Source organism: Protopterus annectens, chromosome 12.part0 (assembly GCF_019279795.1).
Source record: "Protopterus annectens isolate FY-2018-M chromosome 12.part0, PAN1.0, whole genome shotgun sequence".
NCBI classification, from domain to species: domain Eukaryota; kingdom Metazoa; phylum Chordata; order Ceratodontiformes; family Protopteridae; genus Protopterus; species Protopterus annectens.
In genome coordinates this window covers 371,179,468-371,206,034 of record NC_056746.1, presented here as the reverse complement: position 1 = coordinate 371,206,034, position 26,567 = coordinate 371,179,468, and the positions used below count along the sequence as shown (strand labels likewise).

General features: G+C 41.9%; 1 protein-coding gene across 1 annotated transcript in view; it reads left to right on the top strand.

The window, feature by feature from the left end:
• Nucleotides 1-26,567, top strand: part of GTF3C1 (general transcription factor IIIC subunit 1) — a gene marked incomplete in the record, with an annotated part of 1,808,906 nt that overhangs the window by 191,524 nt on the left and 1,590,815 nt on the right. Inside the window, 1 exon segment of the mRNA XM_044089472.1 lies at nucleotides 21,959-22,055. Coding sequence (XP_043945407.1) covers nucleotides 21,959-22,055 — 97 coding nt within the window.

Below are 26,567 nucleotides of genomic sequence, written 5' to 3'. Positions count from 1 at the left end.
CAGAAACTATTTCTGTTTGGCTTGACGACATTTTGAATCCAGTTGTTCAGAAATCCAAATTTTACCTTCGATACTCATGGCACCTGTTGGAGTTGTTAAAAAAACATTAGTATAGTAGATCAGGATGTTTATTTTACCTCTTTAGATGTTGTGTCTTTATACACCAGTATTGACCAACAAGTTGGTATTGAATACATGAGAGAACATTTAAGTAAACAAACTGATTTAGACAATACTCTGGTGTATACTTGTTGCAGTTTAATGGAACTGGTATTAGACAACAACTTTTTTACTTTTGAGGGAGATTATTACAAACAAACATCTGGTGTGGCCATGGGTTCTCGAGTTGCACCTAGCTTTGCAAACTTAGTCATGATATCTTGGGAAAACAATTTTTTGGCCACGCATTTTATGGCCAACAACATTTTGTTTTACAGGAGATATATTGATGATTTGATTTTTTTATGGAAAGGTGACATCAGCACTTTCACTAGTTTTCTTCAGGATCTCAACAACACCACTAGTTTTTTGAAATTTACGTTATGTGATTTTGGTAAAAATATACATTTTTTGGATCTGAACTTAATTATTAATGATCAACATCACAGTATTGAAAGTAGTATTTTTAGGAAGTTGACTTTTGTAAATCAATATTTACACCGCGATAGTCTACATCCGATGCACATGAAATGTGGTGTGGTCAAAGGTCAGTTCATACGACTAAGCCGTTTGACCAGTGGATAATGTCACTTTTTTTTCAAGAAATCAAGAAGTTAAAAAAATTTTTCTTGACAGAGGTTACACAGTAGGTTGGTTGGATTTGATTATTAATGAAGTTTTAAACTTAAGAGAAAACAAGGCCTGTCCTATTCTTAAAGTTTCTGACTTTGTTGAAATAGTCAACTCACAGCACACCTCTAATACAGCAACACAATATAGGTTGTCTTTTCCTTTACCTATTACCAATGAAATGTTTGACGTTAAAAACATCATTTGTAATAATTGGAAAGTAGTAATAGGAAACTTTGATTTGGCCAGGACTATAGGGAATAGTCCCACTTTTTCATATAAAAAAGTAAGTAACATCAAGATGATTTTGGAAAGGGGTAAAAAAAACACAACAAATACAAATAGAATGTTAGAAGTACCTTTGGGTACTTTTTCATGTACTAAATGTAAACAGTGTAGATTTATCAGTGGTATGTCTAACATTTTTTTGAAACATAACAGCAAAACCATCACAGTGAACGGTCATTACACCTGTAAATCTACTAATATAGTTTATTTAGCACAGTGTGCATCATGCGAACATTTTTATGTTGGGAAGACTGCACGTAGTCTAAACAAATGTATTTACGAGCACAATTCAGTTATTAAGAAAAAGGATGAGTCCAACGCTTTAGCAAAGCATTCAATACATTGTCCTTTTTTTAAGAAATTTATTTTTTCTGTGTTAGAAAAAGTTGATGATATACTGTTTAGTGGTGATTTTAAGAACTATTTGGAATGTAGAGAAGCCATTTGGCAGATCAGGCTAAAGGCTGATTACTTGCCTGGTTTAAATGACACTTAATATCAAGTGTTTTTTACTAGCTAAAAGATTTCAAACTTGTATGACAAGATTATTATAATTTATTTGTAGTTATCATTATTATTATATCATTATATTATTATGTTTTACTATTCAGTTTTTACTGTGTAGACTTCATTTACTAGAGTTATATGTTCAGTATAGGCATAATTAAGTATGCTTTTTCATTGGTTAATTATTTGTGTGATTTGGTATTTAAATCTGGCTTTTGCCCAAGGGTGCTTTTCTGATGAAGTTCTTTTTGGAATAAATAGAACGAAAACGTTAAAGAATACAGATTGGGCTGTCTGTTTTTCATCTCATCGCTAGTGGAAGCTTGATTTTATTTTATTCTTAATACTGTTCACATTTACAGAAAGCACACTAAAATTTCCCTTTTCCTAAGATTTGTGGTTTCATAAGTTCATAGCTAACTTGGCTAGATTTTTAATGTGCCATTCTGAGATTAGCAAGTTTCCCTCACAAAGTTGAGAATCACAGTCTGCGAGTCAAGCACCTTAACCATTATACCAACCCGCAGTCATTAGCTCTATATGTTCATTTCCATCTTTTTCCTTTCTTTTTTCTCGTATAATTATCACTTAAAATTTTCTTTTTCTGTCTTTTACCCTTTTACCAATAGAATTCTTTGATTCTTTGTTTTTGCTCTCTCCCAATTTTGTCATTGTCTTCACTTCTTTCAGAGCCTTCTTCTTTGCCCTCTCAATTTTTTTTTTCCTCATGTAATTTTTCTTCTATTACTTCTAAAGTGTCATCTCTGTGTTCATTTTCTTTTTCTTTACTCTTATTTTCATTTTTGCAATACCTCCATAAATGGGCAATTTTATTTCATTTATAACATTTCAATTTATTTATTTATTTTTCAGGAAATTCCAACTGGACGCAGGTCCTTTTTCAGCAGATGCCCGGGGAGAAAAGCATCATATCCAATTTCCCCACAAATATATTTACTTTTGTCACAGTTGCTTATCAAATCTCCTTTTCCACCCCCCCAAAAAAAAATGTTTTGGGTTGTTCCTGGTATTTTATGACACCTATTCCCCTCCACATTTATCATACTTTGTATATAGGTAGAAAGGTGTGTACTAGGCTAATGGCCCTGGAACCTTTACAAGCCTAGCCCATAGGATTACTCTGGCATTGTGCCACCCGACATTTGTTCCCAGTGCCTCGTGTCAAGTAGAGCCACTGGAGTGATTCCCTTTTGTGAATTTTCTATTTCCCATCTACTCATCAAGATTTCACTTGAAGAGGGCCAGTAAGGTGCTCTGTTTGACATGTATGGAAAGTTTATTCCATAGCATGGGCAGTCTCTGGGTTATGAACCTGTCCCTCCAGCATGTTCTGTTGATTGTGGTAATGAGGTTGAGGTCTCTGGAGCATGTGGTGCAGAGGGACTGGGATTTCTTTAGATGTAGCATTTCTAACAGAACTGGGTCAGACATGGCTTTATAAGTCTAGCAGAGATCGCCTCTAAGTAGACGATATGAGAAAGAGAATAGTTGGAGTTTTTTGAGTCTGTCCATATAGGACAGGTGTTTAAGGCCTAGGATCCTCTTTGTGAGGTACTTTTGCGGCCTCTCCAGTTGTTGCAGTTGTCTAGTGAGAAACATGCCAAATGGGGCATTGTACTAGATGATTGGCCTAATGAGGGAAGAGTCGAGGGAGACAATGAGCTCTTTCTTCCTGGATGCAAAACTTTTAGTATATGTGTATATTTTTTTCTCTTTCTGTTTTTACTAGGGTATTACAATCCTAGCCACAAGTCCATAAACCCCTTTTGTCATAAACGTTTGTAGTGTGCCGTACTTCTTTACATAAAGTTTTCAAATGTCCTTTCAGAGTCTCTTTCTTTCTCTGTTTGAAATTGTACATTAATTTTCTTTGTTTCCCCTGTTAAATACTCTTATCATAAAAAGATTCCATGGGTCTTTTTTTCAATACATTTTTTGGAGAATATGAAAAAATAAACGGTCTCAAATATCATTTCACAAAATGTCTTAGTAAGAATAAATGCTCTTATCTCATGTGCTTTTTATACCTAAAGGAGCTATTAAATTGTCCCACACTTCATACCTGTCCATTCGTTTGTCTTCTTTGCTTTGAATCCTTACCACGTACTTCCATTTGTAATTTTCTTCTGCCTTCTTTTCTGCTACTCCTGTTTTGCCTTAATGCCCCTGAAGAAACATGTCCTTCATTTTCTGCCTCGCTCTGCTTCACCATTTCTTTAAGTAACTTATCCTGCAACCCTCCTGACTGGAGATTTGTGATTATACAGCCATCATTTACTGACTCCTTTCCGTCAAATAGATTGCTTTGAAACATCTCAGAATCCTGGACACATTCTCCATTGTCTCAATATTTGCTTTCTCCTCCATTTCTGTCACCACTGCATCATCTCCTTCTCTCTCCTTCTGCCTCCCTGTTTCTCCAGGCCACTTCTTCCCCTGAACAGAAAGAGGAAGTGCTCCTGCAAAATGGGTCACACTCATTAATGAAGAGTAGGGGAAGTTCTCCAGTGTCCTGGCTAAATTTCCCCTAGTAGTATAAATGCCACCGCGGCTCTCCCCTGAAAAGAGGCTACTAGCCTATTGGGAATAACTCAGTCAACAAAGGATAAATAAATATATGGACCCTTTGCAGCTGATAGAGCAGCCTGAGCTTTTGGGACAGACATTATGATGAGGTGCTTTGACTGATTCAGATATTCTGATTTTGCTGATCCCTTTAAGGCATCATTCACCAACTCCCCATTTGATAGATTCTTACTCTTTGGAACAAAGATGACGGAGAAGCTGTTCAATAGCAGGCAGGAAATGAAGAATTTTTCTACTGTGGGATTTAAAGTGGTGACCCCAGAGGTATCCTTCTCAATGAATCAGAAGAACCCAAGAATTTTTAGTCCAAAAAATCCCAATGACGATCCTTTGATCAGTTTTGTGATTACAGGTTCCCATGCTCATGGGAGCTCTTTTGAAAGGTGACACCCTAGAGGCAGAGGTGGAATGCAAAACTAGGAATTCCTTGGTCCTGTTCAAGGAAAGCAGCATTAGAACCTTTGAGAATTTGCCCAACTGTTTCCTCTGGAGGCAGTTGAGGGTTGTCTTTCCCTGTAGCATGAAGTGTGGCCTGCCATCACACAAGACAAATGGAGTAGGGAGATAATATCCAGAGATTTTGCAGTTCTTGTTTCTGAACTACCAAATCCTTCCTCCCTGTTATTACTAGATGTCAAATCCCATCGAAGGAAGGCAGGCAGAACAGCAGTGAGGAACTTTCTGTCAAGAAGAGCTTCCTTAGAGGTGCCGCCAGACTAGAGGGGATCCGGGGTTTATTCAGGAGTCCATTTCCCAGAAAATTTCAGAAATTTATGTCAATACTGGATCTTAGTGGCCTGAATCAGTCTGTCAAAAAAGCCGAATTCTAGATATTCATGGTGCAGTCAATTTTTCTGTCTCCAGTACGAGGATTAGATGTGCTCGGTAGATCTTTAAGATGGATATGTGCATATCACAGCTGTGAAATCATCCAGGAGGTTCCTGCATATCTGAACAGGAATGAGTCATTATTAGTTTTGACCACTGCTGTTCAGTTTGGCCACAATTTCCAGGATGCTCACCAAAGGTATATCAATAGCTGTCTCTCTCATGAGACTTCTGGGGATTCATGTTGCATCTTACTTGGGTGACTGTCTTCTAGTCTCTACCACCAGGATGTTGTGTATAGAAGCAAGCAGTGATTTAATCCAGTTTTGACCCTAGGGATATCTGTCAGCAGGGCCTAATCACAGTTGGGATGATCGCAGAACCTCATTTTCTTTGGATGTCATCTTGCACAGTACAGTACAGAAGCTTGTCAGACTTTCTCATGACTGGAATCTGTTTGTACAGGTTTATGGCTCATATCCTTTTTAACAAACTCAACCCCTCCTACCTACATGTTTCTCAAGACAGTAGGCCTTATTGCTGCTGTAGTCAATCTGGTATACCATGTGAGATGTTGTGTAAGAGTGTGACGGTGCACCCTCCTAGTACAGTGGACTTGCAACTAGAGGCTGACAAGAGCAAGCCTTTCCAACATTTGCAGAAACCATCTGCAGTGGGTGGTTGAATCTTCAGAACCTGAGCACAGGATGGCCCTTCATTTTGCCCCTTCTACTCATCACAGTTAACCACAGATAGGTCTGCTTTGGGGTTGGGGGGGGGCATTATGCAGGGTAGACAGTCCAAAGAACATGGTCACAGCAAGAGGCCAATCTGCACATCAGTGTACTGGAAATGATGGTGGCCTTCTAAGCATTGTAGGCCTTCCAGTATCTCCATCTCTAGGGCGTTATAACTCCTCATACAGGCAATATAGCTGTGGTGTGGTACATCAACAAACAAGGTGGCACCAAATCTTACCCTCTGTCAAAAAATGATGAGAGTGTAGGAATGAGTGATATCATCACAACAGTTTCTGTCAAAACATACACATCCCTGTTTGGATCAGCAGGTGCATCTTAATACCTTTTGTAGTCCTTCAGTCCTGACATGACGCAAATGCCCGTCTGTCAACTGGGAAAGGGAGTCTTGCTGTAGCATGTGTATCTCTGACCAACACCATAGCAGCAACTTATTTCTCCTTATTTATCCACTGGAGCAATGTGATCTATTTGTATGTCTGACCAACACCATAACAGTAACGTATTTCTCCTTATTCATCTACAGGCACAAGCCTTGAGGGGCATTGTGGTTAATCAGTGGCCAACACATCTTTTTGCATGTTCCCACACTCCCCCCAATGACCAGAGTTATACAAAAAAGCCAAATTGTGCAGATTAGCAGTCATTCTCCGTGGCCTTGACAGTTGTGGTTCGCTTGCTACGGCCTCACCACTGGGAGAAACCTCTGCTTGTAGATTCCCTCATGGACAATCCTATCTTACCTGTCTGGCAGGCCTCACCCAGACATTACTTCAACTGTGACTGTATGGCTTTTCCATTTCCCTTAATGACCAGGGTCTCCTCACCACCTCTTAAGGTGGTCTAGGTCCTTTCTGTCTCCCAGAAATACTCTTCCAAAAAGCTACATCAAGAAAAATGGAAAAAGCCCTACTGCTGGGCTATCCATCAAGCTTAGTTCCTTATTCAGCTCCCGTTCCCTCCGTCTTACTTTTTCTTTCCTTGTTTTTTTAATGTTGGATCCAACTTGGCAGCTGTTTCATGTGTCCAAGGTTTTAATTTCCAGTCACTGATGTTCCAGATGGTATGCAAAGTGTTCTTGTAAGGAACATTCTTCTCCCTTTGGGATAGTAATCTCATACTGGAAGAGCTGACCTGTCCTTAATTTGTACCAGCTACTTCATTAAACCTCTGATTCCCTTCTTGGAAAACCCTTCTTTCTTGTAGCAGTCACATCAGCCAGGAAAGTTTCTGAAATTTTAACCCCATACCTCCTGCACCATCTGCCAATCCTTAATACCTAAAACTCTTAGAAGCTGTTTGGTGACCCTAACTTGTACTTCGAAAATCAAAGGTTTAAGAAGCTAGCCATTAGGATGGATCCGGAATTGGCGGAACCAGTAGAACTCCCAAAGAAAAAGGCCAAAGTTTCGTGACCTACCACTGCTGCCTCTCCATTGTGGGACGCCCCGCCAGCCATCGATATAGGGGTTGAGGGACGTCTGCTAGAGCAGTCTGCTTCGAGATGTCTCAGTTGTCTGTTATTCCCGATGTCAAGGGGAATCAGGTTCTGCCAGATGCCCTTCTGGATCTCAGAAATCAGAGTCTCCTTCCTCTGCTGAGGCCCTAGAATCAATGCCTACAGAGTCTCCCAATCCTTTAAAAAGAAAACAAAACCTTTATCTACTACCCCTGAAGGACAACCGGACTGGCAGTCCTTTACTCTGTCCTTCATCCAGGCCTTCATGGCCCTTAGGCTTACACCCTCCTCAGCCCCCTCTATTCCAGTGCAGTGCTCAGCCCAAGGCCTACTTCTGCTGCCTCACTCCTTCCCTCTATTCCCCAGGAAGAAAAAGAAGAAGAGACCCTCTCCTCTTGTTCAGAGGAGTCCATCACCTGTTCTTCACAAATAGCCTCCCCCCTGGAATATTATTCTCCAGATGAGTATTCTGTTGAAGGAGATTCCCCACCAGAGGACATAACATTTGGTGAAACTGTCACCAAGATGAAGGAATACTTCAAATGGGATACTTCCCAAATGACAGAAACTCAAAGGTACTTTGAGTTGTTGCAATTTGAATCACCCTTCCCATCAGCCATCCCTCCAGTGATCCTTGCATACCTTCATGCATTTGCTTCCTGCTCTAAGAACCCTGACTCTCAGCCTCCTGCCCCAAAGAGACCAGACTTTTTTAAAGTACCTGATTACCACAAATTTCTAGAACCCCCCCCCCTTGGCGTACCCTGCTGTGGCCCCAGATAGACCATCTAGATTGCTGCCTTCGTAGTCTGTTTTACCTTCAGATAAAGACAGTAAATTTATAGATAGGCTGGGCAAGAAAGCTTGCACTTCCTCTACCATGGCCCTCAGAGCAGTTCACTACCAAACACATGCAGTAAAATATGCCTTGGACTTGGTGTCCCAAGCCTCTAGTGGACTCCCTGCCTGACTCCCTAACAAAACTGAAGTAGCATCTAAGCTATCCCTGGCATCCCAGGTGCCCAGACACTCCATCAGATGCAGTTATGATGCAGCAAATGCCTCTGCTAGTTCAGCTGCAACTGCATCAGTCCTGCGCAGATACTCCTGGCTTAGGCTCCAACCACTGCCAGAAGATTTTAAGTCAAAATCCTAGATGCCCCTCTTGATAATAACCTTCTGTTTGGTAAGCAGTCTGCAGAGTTATTTAAAAATTTACATGAAAAGAGCAAAGAGCTGCTAGTCTCTCCCATACCCAAGTACTGTAGAAATTATCCTGCTAAGACATCTTATGTCAGAAGGGCCCCTTCTACCACCCACGCCTGACTCTAGCAGGCATAGGAAAGTAATAGGAGGCTATCTTCTTCAAGGACTTCCCCTTTTCAGCCAGCCCAAAGACTGTCCTTTCAGGACAGAAATAATGGCAACAATGCATGACTGCCTTGCCCACCTCCCCCTGGCTTCCCATCTCTCTTACTGTCTGCTCCTTTGGAAAGAAGTCACCACAGACCACTGGATGCTGGCAGTAGTGGAAAAAGGATATTTCCTACTCTGGCAGGAAAGACCCACCCCACAGGGGTTTTCTTTCACACCCCAAAAATCAGCTTCACCTAGTTCCCCACATTATCCAGGATTTATGGGCACAAGGCACCATAGAACCCATACCACTAGGACAAGAAGGAAAAGGGTTTTACTCCAGATGTTTTCTAGTTCCAAAGAAGGATGGACCATGGAGACCAGTCGTGGACTTATCCGTTCTAAATCTTTTTTTTTTTAAATGTCCTCTCTTTCAGAATGCTGCCCCTTACAGACCCTGCTTCCACTATTGCCACCTCAAGCATTCATGGCCACTTTGGACCTGAAGGAGGCTTATTTCCACATCCCCATACACCCAAACCACAGGGAATACTTGTGCTTTTCTGGGCCTTGCTCTCATTTTCAATTTACTGCATTGCCCTTTGGTTTGTCCACTGCACCAAAGGTTTTCACCAAATGCCTAGCTCCCGCTTTCTGCAGGACTGGGGGCATACAGATCTATCATTACCTAGACGATCTTTTGATTCTTGCAGAAAAAGAAGAGACCCTCAAAAATCATCTCCAGTTCTCTGTCCCTGCTTCAGATACTAGGTTTCACACTGAACCTCCCCAAGTCATCTCTATCCCCAGAACAATTTATTTATTTATATTTGTTGACCGGGAGTGTCCGACTGGACGTAGGTCCATTTTCAGCGGAGGCCTGGGAGAAAAGCTCCACAGTTAAAATAAACAGGCAGTAGTTACACTGGATTACATAGAGATTAACAATTTACATAGCAATTACTTACAACATATTTACAGAACATCAGTAGACAACTAGAATCTTTATCTGTGAAGTACATAATGGACATTAACAAATGTTACAAGAAGTTCCTGCTGTATAATAAGTACTGGCTTATGAGTATCTGAGCTTGCTATAATCAAGGTAGTTAGTGGAGTGGAAAGAAAGGTAGTGTTTGGATGGAGTGGGTGATATTAGAGTGGGAGTTGCAAGGGCATAGCCAGCATGATTTAGGTGCGCTTTTAGTAAAGTTTTGAAGTGGGTGCATGATGGTATGGAGGTAATTGTGGGTGGGAGGGAGTTCCATAATTTGGCTATGGTGCAAGAGAATAGTGCTTCACCAACAGAGTTATTGACTTTAGTGATCTGCAAGTGAATTTTGTTGCTGGATCTTAGTGGTCTGGTGGTGCGATAGGGTTGGAGTCGATTCTGGAGGGATGGGACATTTAGTGGATGGTTTACTAGTTTGTGGGCGAGTGAGAGTTGATACCACTGAAGGAGGTGAGGGAGTTCAAGCCAGCCCAGTTCAGCAAGTGAGAGACAGTGGTGACTACGGTAGGATGCCCCTGTGGCGAATTTGGTGATTTTGTTGTAGCAGGTCTCTAGCTTGTTTAGATCGCATTGCCTTGGGTTGGTATATATTGGAGAGGCATAAAGTAGGGTGGAGATAAGGTGGGAATTTGCTATTGAAATCTTTGCTGCTTTGGTGAGAAGTTGCTTATTCCTGTATAGCACTCCTAGTTTTTTGTGGACTTTTTTTATGGTCATGGATATGTGAATGTCAAATTTTAGTTTGTCTATTTCCACTCCTAGCAATTTGCTGTGTTCAGTAGGGTATATAGTGGTATTGTCTTGCTGTGATGTTAAAGTGAGAGTTGTTTTGAGTATGTTTGGTGGGTTGGAAGATGAGTAGTTTAGTTTTGTTTGGGTTGAGTATTAATTGGGCATCGGATAACCAAGTTTCAACAGAGGAAAAGGCTTCCTGTGTGACTTTTTGCAGTTTGGGTAGGGACTGGGCTGAGCAGATGATGGTTGAGTCATCTGCGTATTGTATGAGTGTGCCATGTTTGGTGGCAGAGGCTAGATGAGAAGAGTAGGGGTCCAAGGATGGATCCTTGGGGAACCCCTATGGAATCAGGTAGTTAGGGAGATGTGTCATTCTGCCATACAACGGATTGTTGGCGGTCAGACAGGTAACTCTGAAACCTGTTGGTGACTGATTGTGAGGAGGATAGGTTATTGAGGACAGAGATAAGTTGTTTGTGTGGGACCATTTCAAATGCTTTAGATAGATCTAGGAAAGTAGCAGAGGAGAGATAGCCATTGTTTTTATGCTGAAGGATAGTGTTAGTAAAGGAGAGTAAGGCAGTGGTGGTGCTATGGTTTGGTCGGAAACCATGCTGAGTATTGGAAAGGAGGTTGTTAGTAAGGAGGTAGTCTGAGACCTGAGAGTGTATGCATCTCTTTAGTATTTTGGAGAGTGGAGAGAGAATAGCTTTGGGGTGGTAATTGGTTAGTTCTGTGGAGGGTCCGCCTTTGTGGAGGGGAATTATATGTGAGACTTTCCACAGTGTGGGAACGTAACTTTCTGACAGAGATCGGTTAATCAAGATGGATACTGGGTAGGCCAGAGCGTCAGCTGCGATTTGTAGGTATTCACTTGGGAGGTTGTCTGCTGCTAATCTGGTGGGCTTAAGTTTAGTTAAGAGTTTTTTTATGTAGGTACAGGAGAAAAAGAGAAGGCAGTGGGGAGATTACTAGTTGAAGGTGTGGGTTGGAGGGGAGGGGGGTTGTGTTGTTTAACTAGTGATAGTATGGTTTGTATGAAGTGTGTGTTGAATGAGGTAGCAATATTTTCTGAGGAGTGAGGGATGTTAGGAGGAGGGGTACTGACTTTACCTGGGTGGAGGATGGAGTTTATGGAGAACCAGAATTGTTTGGGGCTGTGTTGGGAGGAGTCTAGGGCAGACTGGTAGTATTGGAATTTGTCCTGTTTTATTAGCTTTTTGACTCTATTGCATAGTTCTATGAATTTCTGTCTAGTTGATGGGGTTTTGGTTTTGCGCCAGTGCTCCAGGACTTTATCCCCGTTTTTCATTTCTGACTTAGTGGATGTTCATCGTGCATACAGCTGCAGTCATAACAGATGGGTTCTCCTGCCGTCAGGCGGGTCCTCAGTCGGCCGAATTCCAAAGTCTAGGTCCGGCGTCGGTTGTCGTCGCTTTCTTTCCTGACGTCAGTGCGACAGGGGTATATAAGACACAGCCAACGCCATTTTCTTCAGTCTTTTTTGCCGTGCGGTGCCCGAAGCAGAAGCAGTTCACAAGTGCCGGTCGGCCAGCTCCTGAAATTACATAAATTTGGAAACCGAAGTCTTCTTTAAAGCTAAGTACCCCGTTGGGGAAACTTTTCTTGCCTCAGACCGATGTCAGACAAAGTTAACAATTGTATTTCTTGTGGGAAGCAAATACCGCATAAGGATTTCCATTCCCTCTGTATACCTTGTTTAGGCCTAGACCACGATGTCTCGGACTGTCGCTTTTGCGCTACTTTCAATAAACGCACTATTAAGCGTCAGGCGGAGTTCGCCCAGCACTTTTTTGGTAAAGCTTTTGATTATAAAATGTCGTTGGCGACTCCGAGTACCGTTTTGTCCAAAAAACGCAAGGACAAAGACCGACACCACGCCAAAACCGGCTACACGTGGTCCGGTTCTCAGCGAGGTGCCTATGCAGCCCCTGACTACCGACGACACTCCTCTGGCGGTGTCTTCTGTAACCGAGACCGCAGGTGCCTCGGCCCATACCCAGACTACAGCTACCGAAGCCTCTGTGAGTGTTGAGCCTCCTAATGTGGACAGGTCCACTTCCACCCATGGTGTCTTTAGACCCTCATCTTCCTTTTCCATAAAGGCCTTTACTAAGTCCAAATCAGCCATGCATCCCACGAGGCCTGTTGCACAGGGCCCATCTCCAGGCCCCATGCCTAAAAAGCAGATGCTAAAAATGGCTGAGGATTTAATTACTCTTATCAGGGTTCCCAACCCCCTCCGGACAAGAGACCCAGAGTGGAGGAAGATTCTCCCTCTTCTGACCAGGGCTCCATTATTTCAGAACATTCTGATGAAGAGGAACACTCGTACTCCCCTTTTGAAGATTCTGATGCAGAGCAGTCCATTCCTTCTGTATCTCCCCCAGAGGATTTTTCTTTTGGGGAAACCTTGCATACCTTGAGGGAACACTTCCATTGGGAAGGCCAAGACTTTTCTGATTCCAAGAAAAGACTTAGGGAATTTCTTTTGCTACCTCAGCACAGACCTCTTGCGATACCTCCTGTCTTGGACATACTTGATGATGTTTACTCGGAGGCTTGCCTTAATCCGGATTCCCTGCCTCCTGCCCCAGTCAAGCCTGATAGGTACTACAGAGTTCCTAACTCTCACCAATTTCTTTACAAAAGCCATAGTGCTGACCCTGAAACCATTTCTCAAGGCCCCAAGGGAATGAAGGCCTCTACTGCTAAGAATTCACTACCTTCCGAAAGAGAGTCTAGATCCTTAGAAAGGTGGGGAAAAAAGGTATATACCTCGGCCACCCTAGCCATGAGGGCCTTAAATTGTCAGTTCCATATGCTTAAATATCAGCAGTTTCTGTTATCACAATTAAGGAATAAAATGTCACAACCTGAACAACCAGATTTGAAGGAGTTGCAGGATATGATGCATAGTGCAGAACAAGTGGGTAAACACACCTTACAATGTGGCTATGATGCTCTAGAGGCCTCAAGTAGAGCTGCTGTTACAGGATCAGTGATTCGTAGACATGCCTGGCTTAGGGAACAAACCTTGCCTGATCATGTTAAAGCTAAACTACTAGATGCTCCTTTACAAAAGGATGTATTATTTGGTACTAATGCTGAGGAGATACTACGGAAAATGGAAGAAAAAGCTAAATCTATGCAAACTGTCAAAGCTTTTCTACAGGTTCAACCACCACGTTTTAGCAGAAATTGGCCTTCAAAAAACTGGTCCTTTCCAGCCACGGACAAGCCCCAAAGAGGTAGATACAGGTGCACAAGGGGCAGAGGACAATCTCAAGGATCATATAGAGGTAGGCAATGGCAAACTCCAGCACCAAGAGGTGGCGAAGACAGTGCACAACAATACAGGAAACAAACCCAATGACGTTCCCCTTTTCATGCCAAGCAAGTCTCAGCTGGCAGCACCCTTGGGAGGAAAGCTGGCATTATTTACAAGAAATTGGCATATTATCACAACAGACAAATGGATCCTGGACATTATAAACAGAGGCTACAGATTTCATTTTCTCACACTTCCAAAAATGAGAGGCATGCCGAACCTGCCACACAATCAAAGGGCAGAGGCTCAAATACAAATTTCAAAGCTCATGGACATGAAAGCTATTCAAGAGGTACCTACTCGCGAACAAGGTCAAGGTTTTTATTCCAGACTATTCCTGGTACCAGGGAAAGGAACCGACTGGAGACCCATTTTGGACTTATCCATCCTAAACACATTTCTACTGCACAAAATTCAAGATGCTCACCTTACAGCAGCTTCTTCTCATGCTGGGCAAGGAGTCTTGGCTGGTAACATTGGACCTCAAGGAGGCATACCTGCATGTCCCAATCAGACAAAGCTGCAGAAGATACCTCAGATTTCTTGCAGGTTCAATCCACTATCAATTCTCTGCATTGCCCTTTGGCTTATCTACTGCGCCCAGAGTATTCACGAAATGCCTGGCATCAGTAATTGCCTACTGCAGACTTCAAGGGATACAAATTTACCCTTATTTGGACGATTGCCTGAACCAAGCGGACAGCAAACACTTACTTCGGGAACATCTGGCTTATGTAACACGGTTATTGAATTCTCTGGGATACACAGTCAACAAAGAGAAATCCAGGCTAACACCATCTCAGAAAATAACCTTCCTGGGTGCCAACTTGGACACAAACACCCAGATGGCCTATCTTACGCCAGAAAAACAGGGGCAACTAACTCAGTACTTCAAAATATGAGCAAATTGTACCAGGCTAACCAAGGAAAATCCTGCAGGCTCTGGGCTTAATGGCATCTTGCATTCTTCTAATCCCATGTGCAAAGTTGCATATGAGGAAACTTCAGTGGTACCTAAAAAAACCTATGGTCTCAACACAGCCACAGTTTGGAAACAATCATACCAATAATCCCATGTTTGCAAAAGGAATTTCTATGGTGGGCCCAAGCATGCCAAACAAACAGGTCTACCATTCTGCAAGCCTCAAGCAAATCAAGTCATCACAACAGACGCCTCAGACTACGCCTGGGGGGCACACATGACAGACAGGTGCATTCAGGGCAAATGGTCCCAAAAGGAAAAGCACCTTCACATCAATCAAAAGGAAATGCTAGCAGTGATAAATGCAATTACAGCTTTCAAGGACCTCCTGCATCCAGGGCAATTATTAATAAGAACAGACAACACCACAGTAATGTGGTACATGAACACATTCATATCCCCTGTGCAGGCTAGCTATGTCACTTTGGAACTTGGCTCTGGAATGGCAAATCGAACTTCAAGCACAGTACCTGCCAGGATTGGAAAACACGCTGGCAGACAATCTAAGCAGAAATATGACAGACCCACACGAATGGAAGTTGCATCCTCAAGTGTTTACAAAGATAATCCAAGCATGGGGAAGGCCAGACATAGATCTCTTTGCCTCCCACAGGAATCATCAATTGACAAAGTTCTGCTCAAAGACCTTCCATCCAAAGGCCTGGAGAGTGGACGCCCTTTCTTTCAGTTGGGCAGCACGGACAGTTTACGCCTTCCCACCTTTGCCTCTTCTGCCCAAGGTGCTCTTGAAAGCAAGAGCAGACAAACCGAAGATGATTCTAATTGCTCCAGACTGGCCAAGACAACACTGGTACCCACTCCTGAGGAGCCTAACACATACTCCTCCCTGGACCCTACCTCTAATGCCTCTTCTACTGACTCAACACAGCTACAAAACTCTTTACAGTCAGCTGAAAACACTCAATCTGGCTGCATGGAAAATTCCTTAACACCACAACAGACCCTACTCTCCAAAGAGGTGCAGGATGTCATTTTGGAGGCCAGAAGGCCATCTACTAGAAAGGCTTACTCCGCAAAATGGAAACGGTTTTGCGCTTGGAATGAGAAAAAAGGCCAGGATCCTAGAAAACTGAATTTGCCTCAGATATTACAGTATCTATCTGAGCTGTTGAACAATGGACTTTCATTTTCCTCCATCAAAATTCATGCCTCAGCCATTTCTGCAGAATACAACACTGATCCACCCTTATTCTCTCACCCACTCTTAAGACAGTTCCTCAGAGGGGCTAAGAATATAAGACCTCCAAGAAAACAACCAATACCAGCCTGGGATCTTAATTACATTCTAGAAAAATTATCATTGCCTCCCTTTGAACCAGCTGCCTCAACAGATTTGCAATATTTGTCCTGGAAAACAGCTTTCCTTCTGGCCATTACCTCAGCTCGTAGGGTTTCGGAACTACAAGCCCTCATGGCTGTACAGCCCTTTCTCATCTTCCATCAGGACAGGGTTTCCCTACGAACCAACCCGTCATTTATGCCTAAGGTAGTATCCAGGGTAGCTTTAAATCGGGCCATACACTTACCTACCTTTTACCCCAATCCTCAAAACAAAGGAGAAAGGCTGCTACATTCCTTGGACATCCATAGACAGCTACGTTACTATTTGGACAGAACAAAGCCTTTCAGGAAATCAGAACAACTCTTTGTGTCCTATGCTGTAGGAGCTCAAGGGAAGCCAATTTCCAAACAGACAATTTCGAAATGGATAGGCCACTGCATATGGTTTTGTTACTCCTGTCATGGTAAATCTGTACCTGCAGGCATCAGATCCCACTCCACAAGGGCCACAGCTACCTCTGCAGCCTTCCTCAGAGGAGTCCCTACCAAAGATATTTTGGAGGCAGCCACTTGGAGTTCTGTGCATACCTTCACTAAACACTACCACCTACCTTTATACTCCAAAACGAGAGCAGGCTTTGCTACTGCTGTGTTGCAGGGCATTCTGGCTCCTCCTAGTTCCACCTAAGTGCCTACCACCCCTTTCTTAGCTTTGGGATTCTACCCATCTGTTATGACTGCAGCTGTATGCAAGATGAACATAGTACAGTTTTGTACCTACCATAAATGTAGATGTTCGAGTGCTACTACAGCTGCAGTCCAGGTTTCCCTCCCTCCTTCCCCTCTAGGGGTATTCTTTTATGGTGTATTTGCTTGCAACTACTGTTTTTTTGATTATATTGCATTGCATTATTACATAATTTTATGTATTGCCTTCCTTCTGGGGGCACCTGACATCTGGGGCAAGAAAGACTGAAGAAAATGGCGTCAGCTGTGTCTTATATACCCTTGTCGCACTGACGTCAGGAAAGAAAGCGACGACAACCGACGCCGGACCTAGACTTTGGAATTCGGCCGACCGAGGACCCGCCTGACGGCAGGAGAACCCATCTGTTATGACTGCAGCTGTATTAGCACTCTAACATCTACATTTATGGTAGGTACAAAACTGTACTTTTTCTGTAGCCATGGGGAGGGTTGTGCTTTGATTCTGGAAAGTCTTATGGGGGCATGGTAATTAAGGATGCTCAGGAAGGTAGTATTAAAAAATTCAACTGCGTCATCAAGACTGAGGTACTTTAGAGGATGCCAGTTACATTCTTTGAGGGATGAGATGAATGTGAGTGGGTTAAAGTTTAGTTTTTTACGTATTTGACGGTAGATGACAGGTTTAGCTTGGTATAGGTATTTTTTGAGAAGGAATGTTAGGGAGTGATCACTGAGGCTATCTGATAAGCAGCCTGTTATATATGACTGGGGGCTCTTACTGACTAGTATCCAGTCCAGGGTAGTGTGCTTGCTGGAGTTTTTATTTATCCTGGTTGGCGACTGGACTAGTTGGGTGAAGCCATGAAGGTTTACATGATGGGTTGGATGGTTGCCAGAACAGGATTGCCAGTTAATATTGGTATCACTTAAAATTATAGTTTCTTGGGGGAGATGGTGGGTAGACCAGCTGAGGAGGTTTTCTAGTGGAGGGATGTTTTGGCCAGGTGGGAAGTAGCATCCAATTATGTTGATGGTTTTGTTTTGGTTTATTTTGAGGTTGGTGTATATTATTTCTTCATTGCCTATTTGTGGAGCTGATGATTTTAAGATCTGGATGTTTAGATGCTGTCTAAATATTATAGCTACACCGCCTCCTTTCTTGTTTAGCCGGTCTACTCTTAGTATGCCATAACCTGTAGGGAGTATTTGCTCACTGGTAATGTGACACAATGTGAACAAGACACGGTCTTTCTGGGGTACAGGATTCAGATAGACCTAATGAGGGCATTTTTACCCCAAGACAAAGTAATCTCCCTGACAAATCATTTCCATGACCTCCTCCAGATAGACCATCTGTCAGCAAGACAGTTTATGTGCCTTCTGTGTCTGATGGCAGCCACCATCCCTATGCTTCCCCTAGCCAGGATCACATGAGGAAGCTACAGTGATATTTTGAAGAACGTATGGTCCCAGCACAGCCATCCTCTACACTTCCAGATACCCTTCCTACCTTGTCTGCAAACAGAACTAATGTGGTGGATTCAACAGGTTGAAACGAATCTGGGACTACCCCTTCTACCCCCCCACACACACACCAGCTCAACATATGCACAGAGATGCATCTGATCTGGGCTGGGGTGGGGGGGGCTACCATGAAGGGACTCGAGGTACAAGCACCTTGGCAGGCATCCCTCTTGAGGAAGCATATCAATGTCAGGGAAATGACAGCAGTGCATTTGACCCTGAAGGCTTTTCACAGACAACACCACTGTCATGTGGCACATCAACAAACAAATGGGGACCAAGAGCCTGCCGTCTATGCAGGCTGGCAATGCAAATTTGGGAATTAGCATTGCAGAACAACTTATCCCTGCAGGCAATATACATCCCTTCCCAGGACAATCTTCAGGCAGATGCTCTAAGCAGATCATTCTCTCTACATCACAAGTGGATATTACACAGGGACGTTTTCATAGATTCATAGATAGGTACTAGGCTATCGGCCCACGGGCCTACGTAAGCCTAGCCAACAAGATTCCCTGGCTTATGCCACCCAAGAAAGTTATTTTCCTGTGCCACTGTCAAGCAGAGACACAGAAGTGATCCTCTGGGTGCATTTCCCATCCACTCATCAAGATTTTTTTTGAAGAGTGCTAATGAAGAACTTTACTTGACATAGATGGGTAGCCTGTTCCAGAGTATGGGAAGTCTCTGGGACAGGAATCTATCTCTCCAGCATGTCCTGTTTATTGTGGTGACAAGGTTTAGATCCCTAGACCGTGTAGCTCGCAGGGATTGGGATTTCTTTAGGTGTGGCATGTCCAACAGCTCTGGGTTTGACATAGCTTTATATGTTAGGCAGAGATCACCTCGGAGTAGGCGATATGCTATGGAGTAAACCTAGACATGGTCCACCGATGGGGTACACCACACGTAGATCTTTTTGCCCCCCCCCCCCAGAACAGACAACTGACAAAATTCTGTGCCAAACACCACTCTCCCCTAGCTTGGTGAGTGGACACCTTCACTGTCTCATGGAAGGGACTGTTTCTGCATGCTTTTCCACCCTTCCCTGTCATTCAGAAAGTACTTCTGAAGATCAGGAGAGACGTACCAAAAATCTTGCCTGTGAATCCCTACTGGCCAAGGCAGCATTGGTTCCCCATTCTACAATCTCTCGTTAAGGGCAGTCACTGCAAGTTGCCTCACAAGGTGGACCTGCTCACACAGCAGAAGAGAACCATCATCCATCCACACCTAGAGGTTCTGAGCCCAACTCTCTGCGTGATAAATTTCTAGTACCCTTCAGACACTGCTACACAAGGACATGGTTTCTCTCTGCAGGAGGCCAGGAGACTTAACATAAGGAGATCCTACATTTCCAAGTGGGACAAATTTTCTAAATGGTTTCTCCAAAGACATAAGGGCCCCCTTCTAGTGGGTGCCCCTTTAGTCTTGGCTTATGTGTGTGAGCTGATTAAAGCAGCTCTGTCTTACTTTTCAGTGAAAGTACACCTCTCTGCTCTCTCTCCCTGCCTACCCCGGAACTGCTTTACTCTCCAGGTTGGATTTTAAATATTCTTAAAAGGGGTCTTACACATAAGACCACCCAGAAAGCGTACCCCACCACCCTAGGACCTAAATTATGTCATGGAAAAACTTACACTGACTCCATTTGAACCAGCCACTTGTGCATCCCTGCAGATATACACATGGTAAACAGTCTCTTGCTAGTAGCCCTCACTTCATCAAGAAGGGTATCACAGTTACAGGCACTCATGGCATGCCCTCCCTACACTGTCTTCCATAAAGACAGGGTGACCTTACGAATCAATACCCCCTTCATGCCCAGACTGGTCAACGAGCTATCACCAAATCAGTCCATTCGCATACCAACCTTTTTCTCCTCTACCCAGAATGATAGTGAGAGAATACTATACTCACTGGATGCTCACAGACAATTAAGATTTTATCTGGACAAAACCAAGTCAATCAGAAAATCTAATCAACTCTTTCTTTCCTTCCACCCCAGAGCTCTGGACAAGGCAGTCTCCAAACAGACAATTGCCTGTTGGATCAGGAAAACCATCTGCTACTCATACTACAGAAAGACCTGCATCAGGGAATCAGGGCTTATTCTACTAGAGCAGTAGCTTCCTCCAAAGCCTTCTTCAAAGGCCTAGACACAGCTTCCATCCTTGAAGCAGTCACCTGGTCCACTGTACATACCTTCACCAAACATTACAAACTGGACCATATCTCCATAGCCAGAGCAGGTTTTACAAGGGCAATCCTGCAAGGATTTCTGGAATCCGCTCTCTCTACCTCCACCCTTCCTCCTTCCTGAGTTGTTGTACTCTCCCACAGTAAGAATACTGTAACATGAGAATAGAAGGACATAGAATAGTTGTGTAAAATCTTACTATAACCATATATGCCCTTCTCTTCCATGTTGCAGTGTTCCTTCCCTCCTCCTGACCCCCTATTTTTATATCTACAGGTCTAGAGGCCCTCACAGAGCCCCTACCGGCACTAGGGTCAGTTTTAGACAGTCCATGGCATTCCACCAGTCTGAAGGACATATTTTGGCATTTCCTAGGCTACTGTGTGATTGGGCAGTTAGTTCTGAGGTCAGTGCGTGCAGATGTCACATTTAAGGTCCCTGGTTTATAGCCCTACATGTGACGTCCCACTCACCAACAGCAACCAGGATGAAAGCTTTTGTATAGGAGCTGACGTTCGGGTTGCCTGAGGTGGAGGGATCCCACAGTAAGAATACTTCAGCATGGAAGAGAAGGACATCTGTGGTTATGGTAAGATTTTGCACAACTATTCTTTCTTTTTCTAGATTTTCTTTATATATATATATATATATATATAATTTAATATGTGTATGTGTGTGTGTATGTGTGTGTATATATATATATATATATATATATATATATATATGTATGTGTGTATATATATATATATATATATATATATATATATATATGTATGTGTGTATGTGTATATATATATATATATATATATATATATATATATATGTATGTATATATATATATATATATATATATATATATTTATGTATATATATATATATATATATATATATAAATGGGTCTACTTTGATTCACTGAAAACTCATTTCACTGAATTTCAAAACACTCGCACCAAATTGCTGAAAGCTTAAATCACTGAAAACTCATTTCACTGAGTCACATTTCACTGAATGTAAGTACTGTTGGGCAAATAAAATGTTTATGCCCTTTTCCCCACTGTAGTGCGATCCTGGAGTTAGTATATATAGTTGGGGAAGTGGGGGGCACAGCCCCGCACATTGGGCTTAAAAGCTAAGTAGGTGGGGGGCTATTCCTCCACACTGCCCAGTGTGAGGGGCTGTGCCCCCCACAACTATGTATACCAACTCCAGGATTGCACTACAGTGGGGAAAAGGGCATATAAGTTTTATTTGCCCAACAGTACTTACATTCATTGAAATGTGATTCAGTGAAATGAGTTTTCAGTGATTTGACCTTTCAGGGATTTTTTTGAGGGTGAATTGAAGTTTAGTGAAATGAGTTTTCAGTGAATCAAAGTAGACCCATATATATATATATATATATATATATATATATATATATATATATATATATATATATATATATATATATAATATATTTTCAAAGTAATACACCATCATAAAAATGTGCAAATTAATAAAAAAAGGTCTGTATTTATGTTACTGTTATTGATGTCAGTTTTTGTCTTACAGGAGGACCAAGTATGACATTTTGATGGAGAGGATCTCAACAGTGTTGGCATCTCGGCCCAATCAAATGGAAGTGCTGATCTCTCTCAGAGAGCATCTTGTAAGACTTTTCTGTTGGATGAAGTTATTGAAAAGTTGCTAATAGCAGAGTAGACTTTTAGGAAAAAAATTTTTCTGTAGAGTGCAGATAGTGTTCCATTTTTGCTTAGTGAAGCATTTTCATCTGATGTTAGTAAGGAAATGTGCATAAAACATTGTCTGTCTTGTTCACTCATAACTAACAGTCCCATTTCTTTATTCTAATTATATTTTTATATAAGAGCCCAATTCTGTGGTGTGAAGTGATAGAGCCAGATGGCAAGAATTTGACTAGTAGCTCAGGCACTGGAGGGTTAGGTGGGGTGGTGGACTGAGCATCCAGTGCAGCCTTGCCTGTCCCCTGACCAGGTCTGCTGCTGCACTGACACCTAGTGGAGGCTGGGTGCCTCCAGGTACAGAAGGTAAAAGCCAGCAGTGATTGAGCCATAACAGGAGGCTGGTACCGGGTATGTGTGCAGTAGTGAGGGATTTGGTGTTGCAGATGCCAGCCAGCCGCTGTGGGGATTGGGAGTCAGGGTATCTCAAAAAAAAAAAAAGTACTGGTTGGCTGTCTATCATGTCATTCTCTACTCAGTTTGCCATCTGCAGGATGGATCCAAATGCCTGCACTTTGACAGCTCTGGAATCAACTAATGACCCCCACTCCTCTTAAATTAATCTGTGTAAAGTAAAATCTGCCATTACTATCCATGTAATGTGTGGGAAGTAGGTCTATTTTATTGAGACCTTAATTTCTAATATATACAAAGAGAATAATCACATAGTATTTAGTCATCTCTGTATTTTTCTTTATTTCTGACTAAAACTGTTATTCCAGTAATCATGTGCTGTAAAATGTTTTATTGATTATTTTGTGTCTTAGCTGGAGAGGAAATTGTTTTTGTCTTATGAAAGCTGTATTTACTTAAATACAAGTTTCTGAAATTAATATAGTGGGTGTTACAAACTTCTAAATTTTTTACTAGTTTATTCTAACAAAATATTAAGGAAAGCAATGGAAATTGCTTAAAAATTATTCTGTTATATTAGTTGTAGTATCATAATGCCTAATCAAATAAAACACCGCATGAAAAAAATATTTTTCTGAAAAATGCTAAAAATGTTACCCTAATGTAAATGCAAATCTTGGGACACATCATTCACTGTTATATTATAGAGCCTTATTTTTTCAGCTTAATGTGCATGGCTTCATAAATACATGGTACTTGAAATCTTACTGCCATTGTCCTCCCCTTTATATCTGGAGCTGTTCACACCAAGTATTTTTTTCCACAGAGAGTATGTGCACCCTTTCACAGTTAAGGCTCTGGTTTTAACAGTAAGCAGAATGGGTAGTTGTTAAATTATATCCATTTCTTATCTGCTTTACTCAGATTAATCTCTTGCCTGTACATAAAGATGATTTAAGTTATGAGCAAGCCCAAAGTTGGTCTGTGTGAACACTGCTTAGGAGGAGGTTATAATTTATCAGCTGTGTAAATGGTTAGGTAGTAAAGACTACTGAGCAGCTCCCTGCGAGTCCAAAATAAGGCACTTATATCATAGAAGGTGTTCACTCAAAAAAAATCTCTCACTGTTAACATATTTATCTTTACTTATTTTACCAAAACAATGCAAAAAAAAATCCGCTTATTGTCCAAATGCTTTTTCTTTTTTGTAGTGGAGAGGGCTAGTACCTCATACGGAAAATAAAAATGATGTCAATGCAAATTTGTTAATGGTGGAACTGCCCCTTTTCCTGAGTAAAAGATGGCTTTTACATTAACTTATTTGGTTTTTAGAAGTTTTGCTTGCTGTTTGTAGTCATGGTCTTGCCTCCTGTTTTGCTTTACATTTAGGCACTGTAGAGTTTATTGTATAAATTCTTTGATATCTGCCGAACCTGTTTTAGGGTCACAGAGGACATGAAACCCATCTCAACATTAATTATGGGCAGAACAGAGGAAATTTAATCCAGTATAATGTGCCAGGTTGTTGTAGATTTCACACACTGCAATCGCATTGAAAAAGTAGTCAGCAGCCACCAGGTACCCATCATGACCGGTCACCCAAAAGAGAGTTAAACTTTCTTTATTGTGAATGAAGTAGCAGAGCCTGTGAAAAACATGGGCATTCTAAAACTGGTCAGTCATGAGCTTTGCAATGGTGGTGGTAGATTTTTACTTGGATACCTACAGAAATTGTACAACTTTCACAAAGTTGCTGCTGAGATAAGCTTGTCAGCTTCCACATTTTAAAGTCTATAACAGGAGTGGGTGTGTGGGTTCAGAAGGAAGGGGAGATCATTTGAAATAGAAACAAAATGGCAGTTCTGGATGCTAAACTCAAAATAGTGGAAAAAAGTATTTTTCTTGTGGATAATTGTTTTTTTTTTTTTTTTTTTTTTTTTTTTTTTTTACCCAAGATAGCACTAATTAAAAAGGTTTCCACTTAGGTGCTATATCTTAAATCACTCTTTGTGTTTGCTTCAGATATGGTTGCACAGTGTTGTGTTTCATTGTGATTGTTTGGCCTCAACTTTTTGTAGCACGGTCTGTTTTTTTTTTTACTTAAGGATCATGAGCAAAGGTTTCTTACCTGGCAAAACTGCCAGAGAATGGACTGCCCACACAGGATCTCCATCCTGATTGTGAAATGTTACAGTACTTAATTTTTAAAAAGTTCGACATTTCTTAAGATAAAATATGCTTGCTTTGTACATGCATGATGCACCCAGCTGCATTCTGGCAATCGCATTGTCATATCTTAACAGCTTCATGATGCAGTTTTAAAATGGATACAGTTGACATAAAAAATGCCCTGCAGAAGAAGAGTCTGTTTTTCCGTCATATTTTTGGAGTGAGCACACTGATAATAATCATATTTAATAAATATGTGCAAGATTGTTCATTAAGGTATTATTGTTGTCATACTGTTCCCGAAGTTTGCTGTTTTCATTTCATGGTTACCGGCTCAGGTCTTTATAAAAAATGCAGGGATACATAGGCACACACAGACATTATCCCTACCAAGCTTAAGGCTTAAAAGAAATGAGTGTCTTTTAGGGAATCTCAGCCACATATTAAAAATAGGAATTTGTACTTGTGTACTGCTAGGGTGGAAAGTCGTCCCTGCAAGCATGTCACTGGGTCATGCCCTTCACTGCCAGATGGCAAGAGATGTACGAACACTGGATGTGACAACCAAGATTTTTAGAAAATGGATTTTTGTGCAGCATTATTTGCTGTTAAAAGTCCCACTTTTACATAAGTTGCAAACAAATGACTTTCTCAGTTATGTAGAAATGGAATGCTGATGCCATAGTCTGTTTTGCATATGACCCTTTAATGCTTACTCTGGGAATACAGCGGCTTGTGTTTTTGTTTTGTTTCCCTATCTCGCAGGTTCTTGTATAATGAATGGTCTGCCTTTACCTAGCTTGCCCATTTTTTCCTGGTGGAGTGGAAGATGCTAGATAAGTGCCGTCCTGCTCATTTGTTCTTCCTTGTGGGTCTCCAGAATCCCTCTGTTCCCTAGTCCTGTGGGGAGGTGTATTGTCTTCTATATGGAGCCACCACCTCTGTGGCTTTTTTGAGCCTACAATCGCTACCTCCCAAGCCAAGGAGAATTGTGCACTGCACACTTGTTTCCCCTCAGCTACATAGTGTTGGTTAAGTATATTAGTGCATTTATGCTGGCTTGGAACTCCAGTGAGTAAAAATCTAGTGCTCCCTCTAGGAGTCACCCATGCAGCAACCCATAGCTGCCTCCCTCCCCCCAGGATGGGTGAATAAGCACCTTATTCTCACTTCCGTACTCCTTGACCAGCTACTGCATGCACTCAAGCCAGTAGTTGAACAGTGGTCACCTGAGCCGTAGTATGGACTTTATTCCTCTATGCCACAGAGCTGACTATGAGAGTGCAGCATCTTGGTGAAAGAGATTTTTTCTTAATAATTTCTCTTTCTCCAAATATCAGTGACCTCAGAGTGAAAAAGATAAAGTAAGGAGGATAGAGGGAGGGCACAAGGAGGTCCACCCCCTCACCAACACAGATGTATTTTTTGTTTGAAGGTGTTTGTGTGCAGAATTGTTATTACTGATAGTTAGGTCACTTGTATAACCAAGGCAATAATTTTGCACATTGAGTCAAGGCAGTGCATTTCTAGAGACTGATATTTAGCTAGTGTAGGGGAATGGAAGCAAATTCATCTGTGTTGTAAACTGTCAATAGATATGCTTTTCTTGCACTTTTTGATAATGTATGCAATAAAAACAAAGGCTGTTTGATATTCATAGATAAAGTGAGACCAATGCTTATTCATACAGCAGTTGACATTTACAGAATGTTGCTACTAGCTTTTATGGAGGCAAAATGGAAAATCTCACTCTGCTCCAAGCAGGAAACTAAAGGAATATATACTCTTTAAGATACAGTATACTGGAGGTCTAACTGAACTCTGCACCATGAAATGTGTAGCTCTCATCAGCCCATTTTCATAAAGGCTTGTATAATGTCCTTGTCATGTGCTTC